The 22,050-nt window shown below is 38.1% G+C and overlaps 1 protein-coding gene across 1 annotated transcript in view; it reads left to right on the plus strand.

Annotated features, from left to right (window-relative positions):
- TANC1 (tetratricopeptide repeat, ankyrin repeat and coiled-coil containing 1) overlaps positions 1–22,050 on the plus strand; it is a 212,861-nt gene that overhangs the window by 93,118 nt on the left and 97,693 nt on the right. The window contains 1 exon segment of the mRNA XM_048869537.2: positions 17,167–17,271. Coding sequence (XP_048725494.2) covers positions 17,167–17,271 — 105 coding nt within the window.

A 22,050-nucleotide genomic window follows, 5' to 3' on the forward strand; every position in this document is an offset into this window, starting at 1 on the left:
TAATGATACATCCTTGTGTCATTTTAATGGTTTAAATTAAAATTCAGTCACAGAACAGGACTCTAGTTTGAGAAGTCTGAAACAAAGAAAAGTTCAGTATAAAATAGCTTGGCAGCAGCTGTCTCCTTCCTTTCCAATCTCTCATCTCTTTCCCTTTCCCTGCCCTCTTCTCTGTGTCTTGGCTTTTTTTGATGTTTCCCAACACCTCTTAATATAATGGTGACTGCAGGTTTTTTTGATGGTGCACGCAATATTGGAGTCAGATATCTGTCTGAACAGGCACTGCATCAAGCAGCACTTTGAGTGGAGATGGAGAGACCATTTCTTTCCTACTCTCTTCTTTCTCCCCCATAATAGTCCTAAATTGTGTGGGAAAACTGTGGTCTCAGTTGTTACAGTTTGACTGAGTGTTATCCAATTAAACAGGAATAAATTAAGTTTAAATTTGGAGGGGAAAGAAAAAAAGGCAGGACAGTATTGTGGGTCTCATAGACTCATAAGTCAGAGGGGACCATTGTGATCATCTAGTCTGACCTGCACATTGCAGGCCACAGAACCTCACTCAACCACTCCTGAAATAGATGCCTAACCACTTGTCTGAGTTAATGAGGTCCTCAAATCATGGTTTAATCACTTCAAGTTACAAAGAATTAACCATTTACACTAGTTTAAACCCGCAAGTGACCCATGCCCCATCCTGCAGAGGCAGGTGAAAAACTCCCAGGGTATCAGCCAATCTGACCCAGGAGAAAATTCCTTCCTGACCCCAGATATGGCAATCAGTTAGACCCTGAGCATGTGGCAAGACCACTAGGTCTTTTGCTGCTGGCGGTCACCGATAGGCCACATGCCACCCCCTCCATAAACTTATCAAGCTCAGTCTTCAAGCCAGTTAGGTTTTTGCCCCCACTGCTCCCCTTGGAAAGCTGTTCCAGAACTTTACTTCTCTTCTTGTTAGAGACCTTCACCTAATTTCAAGCCTAAACTTGTTGATGGCCAGTTTATATCCATTTGTTCTTGTGTCCACATTGGTGCTTAACTTAAATAACTCCTTTCCCTCCCTAGTATTTTTCTCTCTGATGTATTTATAGAGAGCAATTATATCGCTCCTCAGCTCTACATGAGCGCAAGGCCTGCCTGGCCATCTACCATAGCTGGCCCTTCACCGAGGGCTGTGCCTGCACCCCAAAGCAGATGGCTGCAGCCAGATTCATCCACTGCCCCAGTGAGAATGGGCCTGATGTGGTTCAATGCTGCTGCTTCTTCAAGGAGCTGGAAGGCTGGGAGCTTGATGATGACCCCGTTGATGAGCAGAGGAAACACACCTCTTGCTGGGCTTTCCTCTCCCTCCATAAGAACCCTGTTGACCTGACACTGCAGGAGTTCCTGAAACTGGACAAGGAATGAATGAGAAATGTGATTTAAAAAGCAAATCTTTCAGAAAGTGACGGAATTTAAAGAAGAATCAAAGTGTTCACGTTGTGATATTGAGGTCTCCTAGGCCCCTGCGATTTGCCTGTGTGCGGCATCTAACTTGTGTATATGGAGCTTTCTGGAGCTGCCTCTTTGTGCCTGGGTAGTGCTAGTAGTTCAGGTCCCTTTCATGCAAAACTCAAAGGGATGTATACTTATAAACAAAGGGGGAAATTTTCGGAATCACGTTAAGGGATTTAGGACCACAATTACCATTGACTTGGACTGCTTCACCTTGGCTTTCAATGAGGTTTGTGTTCCTAAATCTCTTACATGACTCTGAAAACCTCCCTTTTGAAATGATTTTCTGTCTCATGTTGACACATATTTCCTCTCAGCCTTCTTTTGGTTAGGCTAAATAAGCCAAGTTCTTTGAGTCTCCTCTCATAAAGTAGGTTTTCCATTCCTTGGATCATCCTAATGGCCCTTCTCTAAGGGTCTAACTTAAACCTACAGAAGGAAAGCACTTTAGCGAAAGCTAGCACTTGACTATCCTATTGTGTAAAAGATACTGCAAAAGTGTTAAATCTGACTGAGTTCAGGTAATCTGCTGTCATATACAGCTATAGCACAACACTTGAAAGTGACACAGTTACGACCAAAATTTAGGTTTTATTTACAAAATTATATATAGGAAAATATATAAATCAGAACAAAATGTTTTAGTTGAAATTAACACATTCATGGAAAGAAATGTACCTATATTTTCCATGTGGCGTGTATTATCCCTACTACAATGAACACTTTCCTAATTCATATGGGATATTTAGCTTCAAGGTTGTTCTGTTTTCTTGTAATTTATCTAGACTTTATTGAATTGCTCCCGATTACTAACCTAAACGACATTTTGGTGATGTCAGTCTCTTTCAGTTCATGTATTCCTCTCTGCCGCACTGTACTACATATGACATTGTAAAGAGACAAGGTTAATCTCTCCATTGTGGAAAGATTAATTAAAGATGTAGTTAGTGTGTGAAGTATATGTTACTTCAAAGAATTAAAGAATTCCATTCCATCATATGTATCTTTTTGATGCCTATAATGTTGTAATTTAACAATTCTGTTTTTTGACCAATCTGTGCTGGGGAGGGGATGAGAGAAACATGACAGACGTTAGCATGTTGCTTAATGTACTACTGGAAGGTACTTGAATACCATTGTGACGAAGGCGGAATAAAAACCTATACCGAATGTGTTGGCCTTTAAAGCTAAATTTGCCAGCAAGTATTTAGACTGCAGTTCCAACTAAATGAGATATAGGCCTACTAACCAGGCTAAGCCATGTTGAAAGAGTGTTCAAGTATATGCAGGAACTGTTTAAAAAAAAAACACAAACACACACACACATTCAAAAATACCCTGGTTCCTTAGGACTGTTGGAGCCCCAGTACCCACAGGCTTCTGGGGGTGAGGCAAAGGAATTAGTTTTTTTTAACAAGTTTACTTCTAAGGCTTGTATATACAGAAAAAATCCACACACACACACTGTCACTGTCTCTCTCTCTCTCTCTCTCTCTCTGTTTATTTAATAAATATCAGGCACTGTTATAAAACATATAGTATATCAGGCAGCTAAGTACATGATGTTCCATTTTTTATTTTTTTTTGCTTCACAGTGGAAGACTATATTATTATTTTTGATGGGCATGTGGAAATCCTATTAGTGTTAAGCATACATCAAGAAGAGACTGTATGCTGACATCTATTAGGGAAACATTATACCTGTCTTTGGTGTGCTTTTCTAATCTTGGTATTAGATTTGATTTGTGTGTACTTTGGGCTTACGCTAACGTTACTAGTACAGTAGCTACAACAGGGTTTTTAGTTGTTTTTGTTTTAATATTTCTGGGTATGAACTTAAAGCTTGTGAAAGGTTCTGCATTGAGAACCATGGGGGTTAAGACCTCTTCTCCTCCCCACCCCCTAAAAGGCAGAGCACAGGAAGTGTCAGGGCAAGTTTCTTACCACTGTGCCTCATCCCTAATTTGGAGGTTTGAAACTGCATTAGTACCAATTATGTCCTCTTGTAATGAGATGACATGCTGGGAACTGGATTGAGATCAAAGTCATTTCACGTAAGGCACGAAATAGTCAGCAGGTGGTAATAATGTTCATTTACTAGACTTGGGCAGGAACTTGGATATGAAAAACTAATTTCAGTAGTTTAGAAAGTGCAGTGTTAGGAGACCAGAATGTTTCCTCCCCAGTGGGGAAGTCTTCCACTGTATGGAGAACACTAAGTCAGTTTTTCTTAAGCTGTAGTCTACAAACCACCAGTGATCCACTGAGCACTTGTGGATCATGTGGGGCTGGCTGCTGTGCTCCTCTCTTACATCTGCTGCTTTAAATATCCAACTTACTGACCTATGTGGGGTTCTCCTGTGTATGAAATGATTGTGGTCTCTATGAAAAGCCTGGACTCCTACCTTTCAGCTGCTTCTATAAGAGGACCAAGTGTAGCAGCATCCTCTGGGGAACCCTGTAGCCAGGGCTAAGATTGAGCCAGTACATGGGCTTTATGGCATACCAGTATCTCTCTGAAATGACTGTATTTTTCTTCAGAATCTCAGTTTTTATTTTTGAAAAAGTGGCTGTTATGGTTGCAAAGAAACCTCAAAAATATGAACAGTGTGTACTTGATACAGAGATGTTTATTGGTCAAGGCACACAGCTCTGAAATGTATGATTATGTCCTCATTCATCTTAATGAGATGTTAACTCAGATTCCCAGACATGAAACTTAAATACTAACACCATTAACTATTTTATTCCTCATGTGAGAAAGGAAGGCCTTGATTACAGATCTCCACTATTTGTTATGTCTGAGGTCTTGTTTTGGTGTCACAAGTGGATGGTGGTTGGTGATAGCTACACTTATTTTTTTTTTTTTTGGTCCCTCAGTCAAGAAAGAGCCAAGCCTACGGAGCTTCGTAGAGTCCATGAGCATATCCAAGACCTGCCAAAGAGCTTGCAGAATCATATTCTGAATATCTGTAAAAAATATTGCGATCGGCATCCCATTTTGGTTAATCACATGGGCTGACCTTAGTTTGTGAGCAGAGCAGAGCCTGGTGAACATCACCACCTTTTTTCCTTCCTCCCTCCCAATTCAATCCCAGATTACAGTCATAAGAGGAGGGGACAGAGGAACTATAACTTAAGTGGGAAAAGAACCAAGAATTGCTGGTGGAACTGAAGTTCCTGGTTCATTTGGAGTCAGGAGCTTCCTTAATGCAGTACTTGAGAGAGGAAGTTGGCAAAAGAACGGAGGGAGCAAGGGCAGGGAGGAGCCTGGGTGAGAAAGTGAAATAAGATGGTGAGGTGAATCTATTTTGTAAAGGAAATTTAACATTAACAACATAAACAAATTATGCGCAGGTATACAAAGTAGTGTAATCTTCAAAGGGATGATATGGAATTAGGTATTGAATAATAATTGTTAAGGGAAATAGGAACTCAAGTGCATTTTGATTGGATGAGTAGATGGCGAAGGTATTGGACTTTACTATAGTGCAGATCACAGTGGTAGATGGGCCATCATTGATATCTTGGACTTGGCCAGTTCCTCCTGCTGCAGTGACGATAGTGCTCCAGGCTTGAACTAGGGAAAAGCCAATTAATATTTTTAAAGACATTAAACAAATGCAGTTTATCTTTCAGGAGGAGTAAATTTCCTCCTATCACCCCACGATAAGTGTAAAATTAAAGTTTTGTTTAGCAGTAGGTGCTGAAAGTTGTAACTAAGAAGAATAAGAGGACCATTCCATACACTTCAGAGGTGAGATATCTGTTTTAGGCCCCACTCCTGTATTTATTTCCTCACAAGCTTAACTTTACACATGGGAGCAGTCCCTTCTGCTTGTTTGCAGGACGTTGGGAATATTCATAGATTATATTCATTTTTCTTAAAGGCTGGAAGGGACTGTGATGGTCCTCTAGTCTGATCTCATTCATGACACAGTCCATAGAACCCCCCAGTAATTCCTGCATTAGGCCCATAACTTTTCTTTGAGATATTGCATATCTTTTAGAAAGATATCCAGTCTTGATTTAAAGACTTCAAGTGATGGAGAATACACCTGGAACCTAGACATTCATTTTCACTCCTGCCTCCAGGCCTTCCCTAGGATTTGAACTCAAGATCTTCGGCATTGTAAGAGAGCACAAGATCTGTACAGATCACTAGACTACCTCTGTTGTTAAATCCAAAGAAATCTTGCTGATTTTGATCTGCTGAGATGCCCCAGCATGTATCTTTTAGTGTCATCGCAACCTCTGGTGGGTTGGAGAAGGGTGGAGGTGTCAGTATTTTTAAGTATCTCAGGCTTTCAAAGTAAGACGCTCTGAAATCTCTTGTAATTGTCCTGTATGCAGCATTAAATAATGCATTCTGGAACATCACAGCTAAGTGGAGCTGGCCAGTGTGGAATTTGGAGAATGTTTGTTAGATGTTAGTGTGCCCAATACTTTTCTTATCATGATTGGTTGCAATATTCAACACGGTACTTGAGTAAACAGAATTTTCATTTTACATTTACAATTTACTTTTGAATGGTTTATCTTTGAGCCACAATTAAACTCTGCTAATGTGTCCCTTTCTAGAGTAATATACTAAAGTTTATTACCGTTTGCTGCTCTTCCCTGTAGTAATTCATTGTATCTGTTGAGGGCTGTAAGCGTTGCTAGTCAGTTTAAAATGGCTAAAGAAAAAAGTTATTTCAGCAATGAGTCCCAACTGCTCTGCAGCTGAAAAGTGAGATCAAGGTGTTAAAATATACTTTGAGGATATTTCAATTCTGAATTGTCACTTGACAGGCTTTTTCTTATTAATCTTGTTCTGATTAGAATATTTTCTCATAGAGCAGAGCAGAAAATCAATCTAATTATAGTGCTATTTGCAGTTGAGAGTTGAATTACTGTCTTCTGAAAGGAAGTGGTTATGTTTCTGAGGAATGCATTTTGAGATGCTTTACATATCACAATTTTTTAAAGTGTCGAAATAGCACCCTCTGGTGGTAAATGGTAACTAAACATTTTATTTTATTTTTTTTATTTATAAAATTTACTCTCATACTCCTTGTGCACAAATGGATTTATTTTTAATTACTAAATTAATTTTCCAATCCATAAACTCCTGGGCCACAGATTAGGCTGTAAATATATTCAACAATCTCCACCCTGAGTGGAAGTCTGAAAGAAGAGAGGGGATTTAAGCCATACCATGAAAGAGTGCAGGACACTGTGTGCAGTTGTGGAATGAAACACTCCCTCCAGAGCATCCAGTTTGCAGGCCCCAATCACTGAAATCTAGACTTCCCATCTGATCTCAACTGTTGCATCATAGATAGAAAGATGGTCTCTCACTGGGCCAGTACCCAAATGGTAAAGGGTTTGGGTTTCTTTAAGAGCAGTTTCAAAACCTTGAATTACACCTGGAAATCAACAAGAAGTCAACGTAGTCTTCAGGGAATTAGTGTAATATGGTCCCTGATGCTGATGCTGCCATGCAGGTGAGTGGGATCATTCTGCATAAAATGCAGATTGAGTGGCCTTCAATGGCAGCCCCATTTATTACATTACAGTAATGTATATTTTAATCATATATGGATTAAAAATATAGGTGCCCCCTGAGAACTGAGGAGTAGTTGGGGACCTACAAGCATTCCTAAATTGTGTGCCTCTTTTCCTAAGGGTGGGCAGAGAAGTAGACAGCGCATGCACCACCCTTGCAAACTTTTGTTCTGATCCTAGGCTCATTTGTCATCAGCGTAGCATCTCCCGCCCCAGTAAAAGGAGTCAAGAGACTGGAAAACTTGAAATACAGTCTAAGCTAAATGGAAACAGATTTTACTCTGAAAGAAACTACCGAAATTATCAGTATTGTGTGGCATTTAATCACCCTTCAATAAAATACTCATCAACTTTCATCCAAACATTTCACAGCACATTAGAAACATGAATTCAGTCCTGTGAGGGTAGGTGAATAATTATCCCTATTTCACAAATAGGGGAACTGGTGCAGAGAAAGGACAAGGTATGTCAGCAAGGCAATGGCAGAATCTAAGCATGCTGACTGGGTTGTGTTGTGGTTCTTTTGTTCATTTGTTTTGTATTCAGATCACAAGACATTATGGCCTACTTTAAATTTAAAGGGACACTTTCAAGGACTTAAGGTCTACAGGATTTTTTTATATATAACTCAATAGCAGAAATGTTTTCCTTTCTTTAAAAACAAAAGTTTTTTTAAAAATGTAAACATTTCCTTGCAGTGTCCTTAAGTCATACATTGCAGCATTTTAATTGTACCTGAGAACTAAAGAGTGAAACTGAGCAGTGTACTTATTTCACTTTAAATATTCCTCTCAGTGGCCAGGGTGTGTATGGAGAGGAACAGTAAAAATTGTGAAAGAAAACTCGTAATTAAAACTAAAAAAAAAAAAGCATAAATTAATCTAAAATAGTGGTAATAGTGTAGGTAGAGTTAAAAATCCATTTCCCCTTTTCTTCTGGGAAATATCTTGAGAATTTTTAAAGGAGCAAGTCCCCGTCTGCTTACTCTCCTCTCCTCTCCCTCCCCAAGGTTACTCCCATCCTGAAACTCTAGATATTGTAAACTTTATGTCCGTGGGAGAAAGGAAAAACCAGGCTGATATGGAAGACAGCCAGCCTGTCTATCTGTCTATCAATAGTGATCATTTAGAAGATAGGGGAAGAAAAATAACAGAGGAAAAGAGGTGGTAATGGCATGATTTCATTTAGCCTGTTGACTGGATTAACTGATTTGAAATCGCTGAAGAAGGGTCTAGTGTTAAGGCAAGTCATCGATCCAGTAGATACCCTAGTGAGAAACCAACAGATAAAAAACCATTCATAGTCATATCCTAAAAGGTAGAAGTCATGCAGTTCCTACCAATGCAAGGTAACAGTTTTAAATCTAGGCTGGATGAAACCCTAGAAAAATTCAGAGTAATGGGGTTTCTATCATGTCTCATGGGAGTTATTCCATAGCTTACATTTCCCTTTTCTTGATTTCATGTCATTACTCCTGGGTAAACCCTATATATCCTCTCCATCCATAGGGTCTCTATTCTTCTCGGTCATTTTCACTATATTCTGGCTGCACTTGTACAGGTGGATGGAGTAGTTACAGGCAGTTTGCACTTTTTGTGCATCTGCACGATGGACAGCCAGAATTCTGTTGGTTGAACTCAGAGTACAAGATGTATTTGGTAAATCTTGTTAGCAATGTCGCTAGATAAGCCAAATGGACAAGAATGTGGCCGTGGCCTCACCTCCACACCACACACAGTACATGCTAAAGCAGTAGTTAACCTTGACTGTAGGGAACTTCTGTGATGCCACTCCCCCAAAATAAACTTTCGCTGCTTATTGCTCTTGGTTCTGTTATCCTCTAGGACTGACATTTTTCAATTAAAAATTATTAATTTTAATGGGAATTGGACATCCATATCCCTCAGGCAGCTTTGAAAACCTAAGCCCAAGAGTTAATGCTCTTTCTTAATATTCCATTAGTTACTGAGGATAGAAGTTAGACTTATGGAAGAGATTTTGACAGAAGCATCCTTCATTCCTCTTTTTGAAAATGGATTGTAAATTTACAGTAGAAGCCATTAAAAAGATTAACATTTGTCAGCTGTTACGAAGAATTATCACAGAGGTACTACAGCTATCTCCTATTCAAAGTATAAAGAAAAACTGGTAATCTTAGATGCTGCTGCATGGTAAGTGTTGCCAGATGCAGGGTTGTGAGTTCAATCCTTGAGGGGGCCATTTAGGGATCTGGGGCAAAAATTGGGGATTGGTCCTGCTTTGAGCAGGGGATTGGACTAGATGACCTCCTGAGGTCCCTTCCAACCCTGAGATTCTATGAAATGTTGACTCTGTAATGGTGAAGTGCTACTTTTTTGCCAAATCTTTGGTAACTCACCAGTTGCCTTTGATTGATTTTTTTAATATCACTTGGTACATAAAGTTCAGTTAATTTCCATAATACCCTAGGATGCATGTCATATGATGAGGCTGATCTATACACCTTAAAAGTTTACAAGTATGCTCATTTAATGGGGTCTTTCTTGCTTACTAATTGTTCAAACTTTTTCATATAAAGTTAGATTAATTTATAACAAGTGACTCTGAACACCAAACTTTGGAGTAGTTACTCTTCAGATTAGGGCTGTCAAGCGATTAAAAAAATTAATCGTGATTAATCGTGTGATTAAAAAAAATTCATTGCGATTAATTGCAATACTAAACAATAATAGAATACTATTTATTTAAATATTTTGGATGTTTTCTACATTTTCAAATATATTTTAATTACAACACAAAATACAAAGTGTACAGTGCTCACTTTATATTTATTTTTATTAAATATTTGCACTGTAAAAAAACAAAAGAAATAGTATTTTTCAATTCTAAACAAATACTTTGCCTCAGTCTTTAATAAGACTAAAGAGGATCTTAGGGATAATGGTAGCATGATAAATGGGAATGAGGATATGGAGGTAGACATCACCATATCTGAGGTAGAAGCGAAACTCAAACAGCTTAATGGGACTAAATCGGGGGGCCCAGATAATCTTCATCCAAGAATATTAAAAGAATTGGCACAAGAAATTGCAAGCCCATTAGCAAGAATTTTTAATGAATCTGTAAACTCAGGGGTTGTACCGTATGATTGGAGAATTGCTAACATAGTTCCTATTTTTAAGAAAGGGAAAAAAAGTGATCCAAGTAATTATAGGCCTGTTAGTTTGACATCTGTAGTATGCAAGGTCTTGGAAAAAATTTTGAAGGAGAAGGTAGTTAAGGACATTGAAGTCAATGGTAAATGGGACAAATTACAACATGGTTTTACAAAAGGTAGATCGTGCCAAACCAACCTGATCTCCTTCTTTGAGAGAGTAACAGATTTTTTAGATAAAGGAAACGCAGTGGATCTAATTTACTTAGATTTTAGTAAGGCGTTTGATACTGTGCCACATGGGGAATTATTAGTTAAATTGGATAAGATGGGCATCAATAGGAAAATTGAAAGGTGGATAGGGAATTGGTTAAAGGGGAGACTACAACGGGTCCTACTGAAAGGTGAACTGTCAAGTTGGAGGGAGGTTACCAGTGGAGTTCCTCAAGGATCGGTTTTGGGACCAATCTTATTTAATCTTTTTATTACTGACCTGGGCACAAAAAGTGGGAATGTGCTAATAAAGTTTGCAGATGATACAAAGCTGGGAGGTATTGCTAATTTAGAGAAGGACAGGGATACCCTACAGGAGGATCTGGATGACCTTGTAAACTGGAGTAATAGGAATAGGATGAAATTTAATAGTGAGAAGTGTAAGGTCATGCATTTAGGGATTAATAACAAGAATTTTAGTTATAAGCTAGGGACGCATCAACTAGAAGTAACGGAGGAGGAAAAGGACCTTGGAGTATTGGTTGATCATAGGATGACTATGAGCTGCCAATGTGATATGGCTGTGAAAAAAGCTAATGTCATCTTGGGATGCATCAGGAGAGGTATTTCCAGTAGGGATAAGGAGGTTTTAGTACCATTATATAAGGCACTGGTGAGACCTCACCTGGAATACTGTGTGCAGTTCTGGTCTCCCATGTTTAAGAAGGATGAATTCAAACTGGAACAGGTACAGAGAAGGGCTACTAGGATGATCCGAGGAATGGAAAACTTGTCTTATGAAAGGAGACTCAGGGAGCTTGGCTTGTTTAGCCTAACTAAAAGAAGGTTGAGGGGAGATATGATTGCTCTCTATAAATATATCAGAGGGATAAATACCAGAGAGGGAGAGGAATTATTTAAACTCAGTACCAATGTGGACACAAGAACAAATGGATATAAACTGGCCACTAGGAAATTTAGATTAGAAATTAGACGAAGGTTTCTAACCATCAGAGGAGTGAAGTTTTGGAATAGCCTTCCGAGGGAAGTAGTGGGGACAAAAGATCTATCTTGCTTTAAGATTAAACTCGATAAGTTTATGGAGGAGATGGTATGATGGGATAACATGGTTTTGGTAATTAAATATTCATGGTAAATAGGCCCAATGGCCTGTGATGGGTTTTTAGATGGGGTAAGATCCAAGTTACCCGGGAAGGAATTTTCTGTAGTATCTGGCTGATGAATCTTGCCCATATGCTCAGGGTTTAGCTGATCGCCATATTTGGGGTCGGGAAGGAATTTTCCTCCAGGGCAGATTGGAAGGCCCTGGAGGTTTTTCGCCTTCCTCTGTAGCATGGGGCACGGGTCACTTGCTGGAGGATTCTCTGCTCCTTGAGGTCTTCAAACTACAATTTGGGGACTTCAATAGCACAGATATAGATGTGAGGTCTTTTTTAGGAGTGGTGGGTGAAATTCTGTGGCCTGCATTGTGCAGGAGGTCAGACTAGATGATCATAATGGTCCCTTCTGGCCTAAATATCTATGAATCTATGAATCTATGAATTCACCTCATACAAGTACAGTAGTGCAATCTCTTTATCATGAAATTGCAATTTATAAGTGTAGATTGTTTTGTTTTTGAGTCCACTTATGTAACAAAATAATGTAAAACTTTAGAGCCTACAAGTCCACTCAGTCCTACTTCTTGTTCAGCAAATCACTCAGACAAACAAGTTTGCTTACATTTGCAGAAGATAATGCTGCCTGCTTCTTGTTTATAATGTCACCTAAAAGTGAAAAGAGGCATTTGCCTGGCACTGTTATCGTCAGCATTGCAAGATATTTACATGCCAGATAAGCTAAAGATTCATATGTCCCTTGATGCTTCAACCATGATTGCAGAGGACGTGCGTCCGTGCTGATGATGATGGGTTCTGTTCGATAACAATCCAAAGCAGTGTGGACCGACACATGTTCATTTTCATCATCTGAGTCAGATACCACCATTAGAAGTATAGTATAGTAGTTTCTGCATCAGAGTGTTCTTCTTTTAAGACTTCTGAAATCATGCTTCACACCTCAGCCCTCTCAGATTTTGGAAGGCACTTCAGATTCTTAAATCTTGGGTTGAGTGCTGTAGCTATCTTTATAAATTTTACATTGGTACCTTCTTTATGTTTTGTCAAATTTGCAGTGAAAGTGTTCTTAAAACGAACAATATGTGCTAGGTCATCATCCGAGACTGCTATAACATGAAATATATGGCAGAATGCAGCTAAAATAGAGTAGAAGACATACAGTTCTCCCCCAAGGAGTTCAGTCCCAAATTTAATTAACGCATTATATTTTTAACAAGCGTCATCAGCATGGAAGCATGTCCTCTGGAATGATGGCTGAAGCATGAAGAGGCATATGAATCTTTAGCATTCTTCTATTCCACCCTTTCTTTAATCTAGTTTAGATAGATAGGGCTGCTACTTTCCTGATCTGGAGCTAACTTGCATCAGTTGAAACTAAAATATTCAAAGTTTTTCAGCATCTTACATTTCTATGAAAGATGTACAAAAGATTAAAACCTGTTAAAATTCTGGTGCTTGCTGCATCTGCAGACCATCAGAAACTATTCTAAATAGCACTAGAATGGTTCAGGTAATGTTGAAAACCAAGCATCCTCTGAATATTATTTTAGCTTCCATAAATGAAAACTAACCTGTGCCCTTCCTTTTGCACAGCCTGGAGAATATATTCTAAGCAAAACCTTTATGTTCTCATCATTCCCAAAGCATGCTTTATTTGGTTGTTTCAGCAAGATGGGACCTAGTTAGTTAAAGAGTAAAACAGGCTTCAGGGACACACTTATTTGAGTGTTTATATGAAAATGAAATCTGTAATCCTGAAAATGAATAACATGCCTTAAAGCAGTGATACTCAGACTTCAGCATTCAGGAGCCAAATTAGCAATCAGCATTACACAAAAGAGCCACAGTAGTGTGAATTCATTGTTTAATTTACTATTCTATCTAATCTAATCTAAAAATATTCTCAGAGTAAAATGACTGACCAAGTATTCTGCAATTGGTTAATAACATAGTAAAAGCATCCTGATTGGTTAATAATTAAATCAATGTTTTTATATCATGTGGTGTGAAGAGCTGCAGGAGGCGCATTAAAGAGCCTCTTGCAGCTCCCCAGCCTCTGTGTGAGTATCGCTGCCTTAGAGCAGTGGTTCTCAACTGGGGGTACCGGTACCCCTGGGAGTACTCAGTGGTCTTCCAGGGTGTACATCAACTCATCTAGATATTTGCCTAATTTTTCAACAGGCTACATAAAAAGCACTGGTGAAGTCAGTACAAACTAAAATTTCATACAATGGCTTGTTTATACTGCTCTGTATACTATATAGTGAGATGTAAGTGTAATATTTATATTCCAGTTGATTTATTTTATAATTATATGGTAACAATGAGAAAGTAAGCAATTTTTCAGTAATAGTGTGCTGTGACACTTTTTTGTATTTTTATGTCTGATTTTGTAAGCAAGTAGTTTTTAAGTGAGGTGAAACTTGGGGATAAGTAAGACAAATCAAACTCCTGAAAGGGGTGCAGTAGTCTGGAAAGGTTGAGAGCCACTGCCTTCGAGTGTGCAAGCATTCACAGCCTGACATTTGCCTACTTAAACAGCCTCCAGGCAGATATAGACCAAAGCAGACTAGTAGCAGCAAAGACATCAACATGATGTCTTTTCAACTAGCAAGTTCTATATTTTGGGACTGATTCTCCTTTTATTTACTGTAAAACTGTGGGAGAGGAGAATCAGACCCAATGATGCATGCAGACATCTTTTTTGTCTGTCAAGTAAACCTCCTGTGTAAAATCTGTTGTTCATTTGACGCATTACTGACAATACTTTAGTTTCAGCATAAAAAAGCACTAGCCTGAAACCTTTTTGTACTTCTTGTGTGTGTTTAAAGAAAAAAAGTGCAATAACTAAGAGGCAAACCATGTAAGAATATATTGTTCAATGTAACATGAATTTAGAATACAAAAGTGTTATGGACCATTTAGTTTTTAAATCATTCTTAGTTAATTCCATTGTGTTTTATGTGAAATCTGCGTGAGCTGTAGTATGAATCTTATGCACTTTTGTCAAAAGTTCTACAGTTAACATTTATCCAAACTGTTCTTTTGGCTTGCAGAATTCACGAAGATGATCTGTTGGTCAAAAATAAAATGTTTTACAAATGTAAGATAACAGTGTGAGGTTTGGGGCAGGTACAGTTTTTTTGTTTTGTGCAGTGTCTAGTACAATGGAATTCTGATATCCAATTGGGATGCATGTATGCTACCAAAGTAAAATAATAAATGGGGAAGATTGAACATTCGATCCAAAGTATTTGACTTCCTTATGTATGGTGCTTTATAATGTACAAAATTATACAATATATTGTACCCTGAAGGTAGATTGTCCCTAGGCTAGGAGGAAATTTTACTTGTCTGAAAGATAGTGGGCACAGAGGCCGAATTCTGCCAGTCTTACTTATAATGAGTAGTACCATACTCTGAATAAGATACTACTTAATGTGCAAAAAGTTGCAGAATCTGGACCATAATCTCCCCATCTGCAAAGTTTATATGAAGAAAAGAATTGGTGTAGATATAAATGATTGTTTTAAAAAAGTGGAATGTTTGGAATGCAGAGGCTTCTTTATTTGCTTTTATTGTTACTGTGGTCTAATGTAGGTATTTCAAAAATAAGAATAAACAATTATGCAACCATTTCACCTTGGCCAGACTTCCAAGAAAGGAAAAATCTTCGTCAACTTCCATTATGGCAGTATGGGATTGGACAGAATCTGAGACTGTGATTGTCTAACTCCATAACACAACTGGAGGCTAATATCCAGGGAGGAAGGGAAAATGGAACTACTCAGGCAACCAGCTCTATCCGTGTCCTCCCCCAGGTCCAGTAAATTGGACTCCTCTGACTGAAGCAGTGTAGCACCTCATGTCTCAAGCCCATGAAAAACACTCTGTCCCTTCCCTCAAATCATCTTTCTGGATTTTAAAAGTGGTTGTATAGATTACCCCAGTTACATGGAGAGTGTACACAGTGTACACAGGGAATATGAGAAGAGAATTTTGATTGTTTTTAATATCTTGACTTTGCACTGGTATACGTGCCAATACTGCCCGCCACTCCCCTTCCCCAGAATGTCCTGGGTTTCTGATATGATGTTTATAAATCTGTGTTTTGTTCAGTTTTTCTCCTTAAGTAAGTGTAATATATTTGCCACCTTAACTAAAGCTTCATAAAATTTTCTGTCTGGGGATATATAAATATAAGGCAGATGCTCACTCCAATCCTGCAACATGTTGTGTTCAGGTACAGTAGTCTGCCTGCCTGTGCTATCTATTGTACTATTAAGACAAGAATTCAATCCTTCAACTTCCTATGTAATGCATACTGTAGATAATGAAAAGGTGACTTGCATAATCACCACAGGTTATACTGCTGCCAGAGTCTAGTGAGTTGAGAATGGCGTTCCAATATTCGCTTTGAATTTTGTCCTGTTGCAGGTGTAGGTCAAACTTGTTAAATTTTTGCCACAAAACAAATATATTTTAATAGTTTTAATCTATCTGTCATTCTTAATGAATAGAAAATAGAAGTTAAATCATTCACTGTAAAATTAGTATGCTAAGCATTATAATTACAATAAATGTAAAATACATTAATCTGGAACAATTTTCTTCATAGAAGATCAAATTTATTTTAACTAACAAACTCAGAATAGATATTTTTATAATGGTGTTTTCTGTACAAGTGCACATAACTGAAAATGTTAAGGGCTAAATAGATGGAGTTAATTTATGTTGGTTTAATATTACTAGTATTCTACTTTTAGTCAACCCTTAGATGGCAGCATTGTTCTCATTGTGTTGATATTTTTCTGACCAGAAACTCTGTTTTCATCTAATGTTTCCTGTAATTGTTAAATCTCATTTAGCAAAGTATACTCTCATTAATAATCTAAGAAAGAAAACATGAAGCTCAAACTAAGAATGCTTTAGGTATCAATTTAATTCAAAATTTTTGTTCTGTATTTTTTTTTATGATGATAAAAGGTAGTTTAAAATACCAGGTACAAATTAATTTAATTTTTAAGCAAGAGCTGGGAAAGCAGATGTCTTTATAAATGAGAAACAGTTGGTTGACAAGAAGATATTTTTCTCCCTCAATCTCACCTTCCCCTTGCAATCAGACTGTGCAGCATTGATTGGATAAAATACCCAGAAATATAAAGTTGTTGGACTGAAGTATTCTGAGTGTTAGTGTTGCAAGTTGTCTGCTTACTGTAATCTTTGTCTACTAGCTTCAGAGATATTAGAGTTATCTTCATACTGAGTTGGAAAATTTAAGTTCTGAATAGAGGAATGTAACTAGCAGCTGTCTGGGTTGGAATATGTCTAAGTCACCCTCTTTTTACGTATACTGGACACTGCTTCAGGAGCGTCACAGCAAGCAAATTGCTTTTGTTTTCCACCAGAGTTTACATTCCAAAAAGTGAGCGTGACTCAAGTTTTTCTTTCCTCAACGGACTGTAAGAGAGGAAGTGCAGCAGTTCACTGATCTTTATTATAGTAGCTCTGTGTGTGTGTGTGTGTAGTAGGTCATCCTTTAGGTTTATTTAGATCTCTAAGGGTACACACTGTTCATTCTGAAACGTGCTTTCCATCTGGAAAAAATTAGACACACTAAATTTTTTCCCGCTGCAGGTCCGATCAGGAAGCCCAAGTACGTGGAAAGTCCCAGAGTGCCAGGAGATGTGGTTGTTGTACCATCGAGAAAAGTATCAGAGCCAACAGAACCCAATCAAAATGGTAAGAATGTATTTTCAGTGCTCTTTTATTTTATTTAATGGCTAGCTTTTCATTTCAAAGAGAGCTGCGCTATGCAATCATGGGACTTGAGTCTCTCTTGTAAGACTGTTTTGCACAATTAAATGCATTTGTAGTAAGGAGGAAGAGGTTTCCTGAAAGATTGTGATCTTTCTAAAGTCTAAACTCTTGGAGCTATGTACCCTGTGAGGACAAAATTTGAATGTGAGGGTTGTGGGTCACTTCTTATGCTAGAGGCCTGCTTGAATTTTTCTGAACTGGTTTTTAAAAAGTTGATTCAAAGTGTATAGTTTTATATTGAATACAATACTGCTGTTAAAAAGTTCAGTGAAAGCTTGCAAAATAGTAGGGTAATATCAACAGATTTCTGTGTTGGCAAAGCTGGTAACAGATATCCCCCTCAAGTTAATTGGTATTCCTGAAAAGTTTCAAGTTCATAAAATTTGACCAGCACATAACGAAGTGTAGTTTCGATGAATGTCATAGAAGAAAATGACAATCAAGTCAGTATGTAAGTATACATACTGAAATGAGCATTTCATTTTCATGGTTGCATTTTTGATCAATTTACAGCTTTACTGACCTCATTAAGGTCATTGCATATAATCAATCCAGTTACAGTTGATCAAATCTCTTTTTCTTGTGCTTCAATTTAAAAGGCATTCTTAGGTTTGAAAAGGAATTATTTATTTTTAAAATAACGTTACTAATATTTATTATATCTTTATTCAATGAAAATAGGCAGGTCGGTTATAGTTAGTTTTGCTTTGTGGTTCCAGTTCTTCTTCTTCCAATGCTGCAATGATTGAGGTTGTTAAAACTTCAATGAGAGTGGTTAAAACCAAGCCAAAAAAAAAAAAAATTAGTGAAACTTCGGTAGAATATTCTGACCATTTGTGGGTTTTTTGTTGTAAACCTACTTTTTTTTAAAAAAAAGATCTTATATTTGGGGACTAAAACTAACATTTTCTTTCTCAACATTAAAAACAAAAACACTTTAAATAATTCACCTTTTAACCTATTTATATTTCCAATTTAAATGCACCAGCAAAATCTGCATTGTTATATTTTACTTATAGTTAAGAATGGAAAAATTGGAGACCTTTTTAATGGGCAGGACATCTCAGTAAATTGGCTTTTGGTTTCAGGTTTTTCTTTTTCTTTTTGATCAACTAATGTGATCAGTCATCAAGCCATCTGATTTATTGACCAGCATATATCCTATTTGGTATAACACAGATAGTCTGGGAACACCTTGCCCTTCCTTACCAGCTCTGTTAATAGATGCATAGAATACATTATTCTCCCTCATTTCAAGTGCCACATCTAACAGTGACCCTCCATCTAGCAGAGTAGAGCCACATTCTCTGAGCGTTAGACAGAAACCTTACTAAAGATTAATGCTAAGCTCCCCACCGTCTATGACTGAGCAGTATTTGCTGGGTTGAGGAGTTTAGACTCTCTCTCTTCTGAGGTATAGCAGCAAATTTCACTACCGCTTGACCGCAAGCCTGGAACAAAATACTATTTTTTAAAATAATCATGAATCACAGAAAGCGAAGGAACCAAAAGCTCATTATTAGATGCTCTGTCACTGTTCCAATTGTTCTGGGGAAGAATTAAGGCTCTGAGAGCACTTGCTGTAAGGCCAATGGAAATTTAACAAAAAGGAATCAGTGTAAATGTGGATTAGTTGTGATCCAACACAATTAAACATTAAATGACAATTGATAATAGCCAATTGTCAAGGTTTCTCCCCCACTCTGAACTCTAGGGTACAGATGTGAGGACCTGCATGAAAACCTCCTAAGCTTACTTTTACCAGCTTAGGTTAAAACTTCCCCAAGGTACAAATTAATTTTATCCTTTGTCCTTGGAATAACCACTGCCACCACCAAACTCTAACTGGGTTTACTGGGAAACGTAGTTTGGACATGTCTTTCCCCCCAAAATCCTCCCAACCCTTGCACCCCACTTCCTGGGAAAGGTTTGGTAAAAATCCTCACCAATTTGCATAGGTGACCACAGACACAAACCCTTGGATCTGAGAACAATGAAAAAGCATTCAGTTTTCTTACAAGAAGACTTTTAATAGAAATAGAAGTAAATAGAAGTAAAGAAATCACCTCTGTAAAATCAGGATGGTAGGTACCTTACAGGGTAATTAGATTCAAAACATAGAGAATCCCTCTAGGCAAAACCTTAAGTTACAAAAAAGACACACAGACAGAAATAGTCATTCTATTCAGCACAATTCTTTTCTCAGCCATTTAAAGAAATCATAATCTAACGCATACCTAGCTAGATTACTGACTAAAAGTTCTAAGACTCCATTCCTGTTCTATCCCCGGCAAAGCAGCATACCAACAGACAGAGACCCTTTGTTTCTCTCCCTCCTCCCAGCTTTTGAAAGTATCTTGTCTCCTCATTGGTCATTTTGGTCAGGTGCCAGCGAGGTTACCTTTAGCTTCTTAACCCTTTACAGGTGAGAGGATTTTTCCTCTGGCCAGGAGGGATTTTAAAGGGGTTTACCCTTCCCTTTACATTTATGACACCAATGCATTTTGAAATCTATATGGTGTCTTTGAAGTTTCTGTGGGGTTAATCAATTTGGTTTTGTAAGCCAAGTATCTAAATCTGACAAAGGTAGAAATAATTGGAACAGATATAATAATAAATATGGGTTTAACACAAGTGGAAAAGCAGAATGAAGAAGTTGATTAACAAGAGAACCATTTCTTCTTTTTGTTGAAGTGTGGTTCTACTCTGTAAAATGATTTTAAAAGTATTTGGAGGTTACATGTTTCTCTCAGAGAAATGGCTATTCCAACTACCAGAGCTGAAAATTTAATCTGCAGGCTGGCTTCTTTCCTGTCAGTCATCAACACCTATTGCAAAAGTTCTGGAGGCAAAAACCTGTTCTTCTACACCATGGCTTTCAATTCTATTTGAAGAACAAAAAAAATAGCTTTTGACTCACCCTCCCAGGGCTAACTTCTGTTTGTCACTAAAGCAGCGGCAAATATGAGACTGAATACACACAGAGAACAATTCTTTTTAACATAGTCATTTTTCCTAGTAGAACTTTGCTTAAAATAACTGATGGTTAAAGGGATTTTTGCAAACTTAAATTATAGCAACTTATATATGTTGTATTGAGATTTACTTGTAAATACATTGACATAATGGCCAATTAGTTATGTTCCAGGTTATGAGCTGTCACATACTGTATTCAATAGAGTTGCTGTCTTGACATATCAAGAGGTAACTTGGAAGATTAATTTGCCACATACTGTTTATATAGGAGTTGTCCCTGACCACCATTAGCTCCACCCCTGGTGGGCAATGGCAGGGCCCATTCTGCTCCTGTCTCTTCTAAGGGCTTTCACCTAGCTATGACATTTTCACAACCGTATCTTCCAAAGTGGTTAGTGACCAAACCCAGGGAGCATCCCCAGGGCACCTCTCCTTTGTTGGCAGACACTCATTTAAAATTGTGTGTGTGCATTCATGCACGTCCACATCCACCAACTTATGTACATCAATTTACTACTCAGGTACACTTTTATGCCAGCTCTTTTTTGGCTCTTTCGCAGATCTCCCAGCAGAGTTCTTGACCATAAATGCTAAATAGCGCTGCTGTTTTCTGTTCTTGGAGAACAGCAACTGCAGGAGTTTTAAGGGACCTGGATCCCAAAAACCTGCACTGTCCCAAATCTCAGTTGTAATTGCTAAACAGGACCAACAAGGCCACACCACAGCTGAAGTCTTGTACTCAGTTTTATAAACCCAATTCCTATCAGCACCTCATCTGTAATTACAACATGCAAATTAGCAGAATATAACTGTCTTGAGTTCCTTTTGGTGAATGCAAGATCGACTACAAAAAAAAAAAAAAAACAACCAGCACCATCCATGAACTGATTTTGGACAAGACACCTGACATCTTTTGCAAAGACCTGGTTTAATGCCAGCACCAGCTCTGTTTACACAGGTTAATAAATGCAACAAAAACCAAGAAGGATTTCAGAAGAAGCCAAAAGGGAAGGAGAATGGGATGGGATAGTAGTTCTGTCCCCTTACAATCTCCTAGGCAGCAAACATCCCCAGAAACAAAATCCATTTGTATGTATTCACACGGGTGTGAAGTGAAAGAAGAAGAATTTAGGGCTCCTAATGGTTTACAGGCCTCTAGGTGAAGATTCCTGACAGTTTCCTAGACGAACTATTAGCCTGCAATTTACCATTGGAAATCCCAGGTTCGGCTTCTTGGCAACATACACATAAATGTATTTAGGGTATTCTTGATGTTAATCTTGTTGTCCCACATAGAAACAATGTATTTCATACAAGACCTCACTGGCCTGAAATCCAATGTGGGGCACAGCCTCAGGGTTCAGCTGGGCTGTTTGCTAATTTTGTATGACAGATAGCAACAGTATCAATTCTTTAAGTCCTTTTTTCTGAGATGAGGATCTAGTAAAAGAGATCTGTGCAGTTGTCACCCCAGACTGAATTACAGCAATTCACATCTTTGGGGATCAGCACACTTTTCTTGCCAATTCAAGGCCCTGATCCTGATATCTTTTGTTAGCTATCTAATGGCCAGGACACAACTGCCTGAGCAAGCTCATCTCCATCTGTTGTCCCAAGAAAACAGGAATGATGCAGCTTCAGAATCAAGCACAAAGGTGTGAGAGCTGAAGTTAGAGGGATAAAGGGGCTTTATCTAGAATGATAAGATGAGAGTATTTTGGCTAC

Source organism: Caretta caretta, chromosome 11, assembly GCF_965140235.1.
Source record: "Caretta caretta isolate rCarCar2 chromosome 11, rCarCar1.hap1, whole genome shotgun sequence".
Lineage (NCBI taxonomy): Eukaryota > Metazoa > Chordata > Testudines > Cheloniidae > Caretta > Caretta caretta.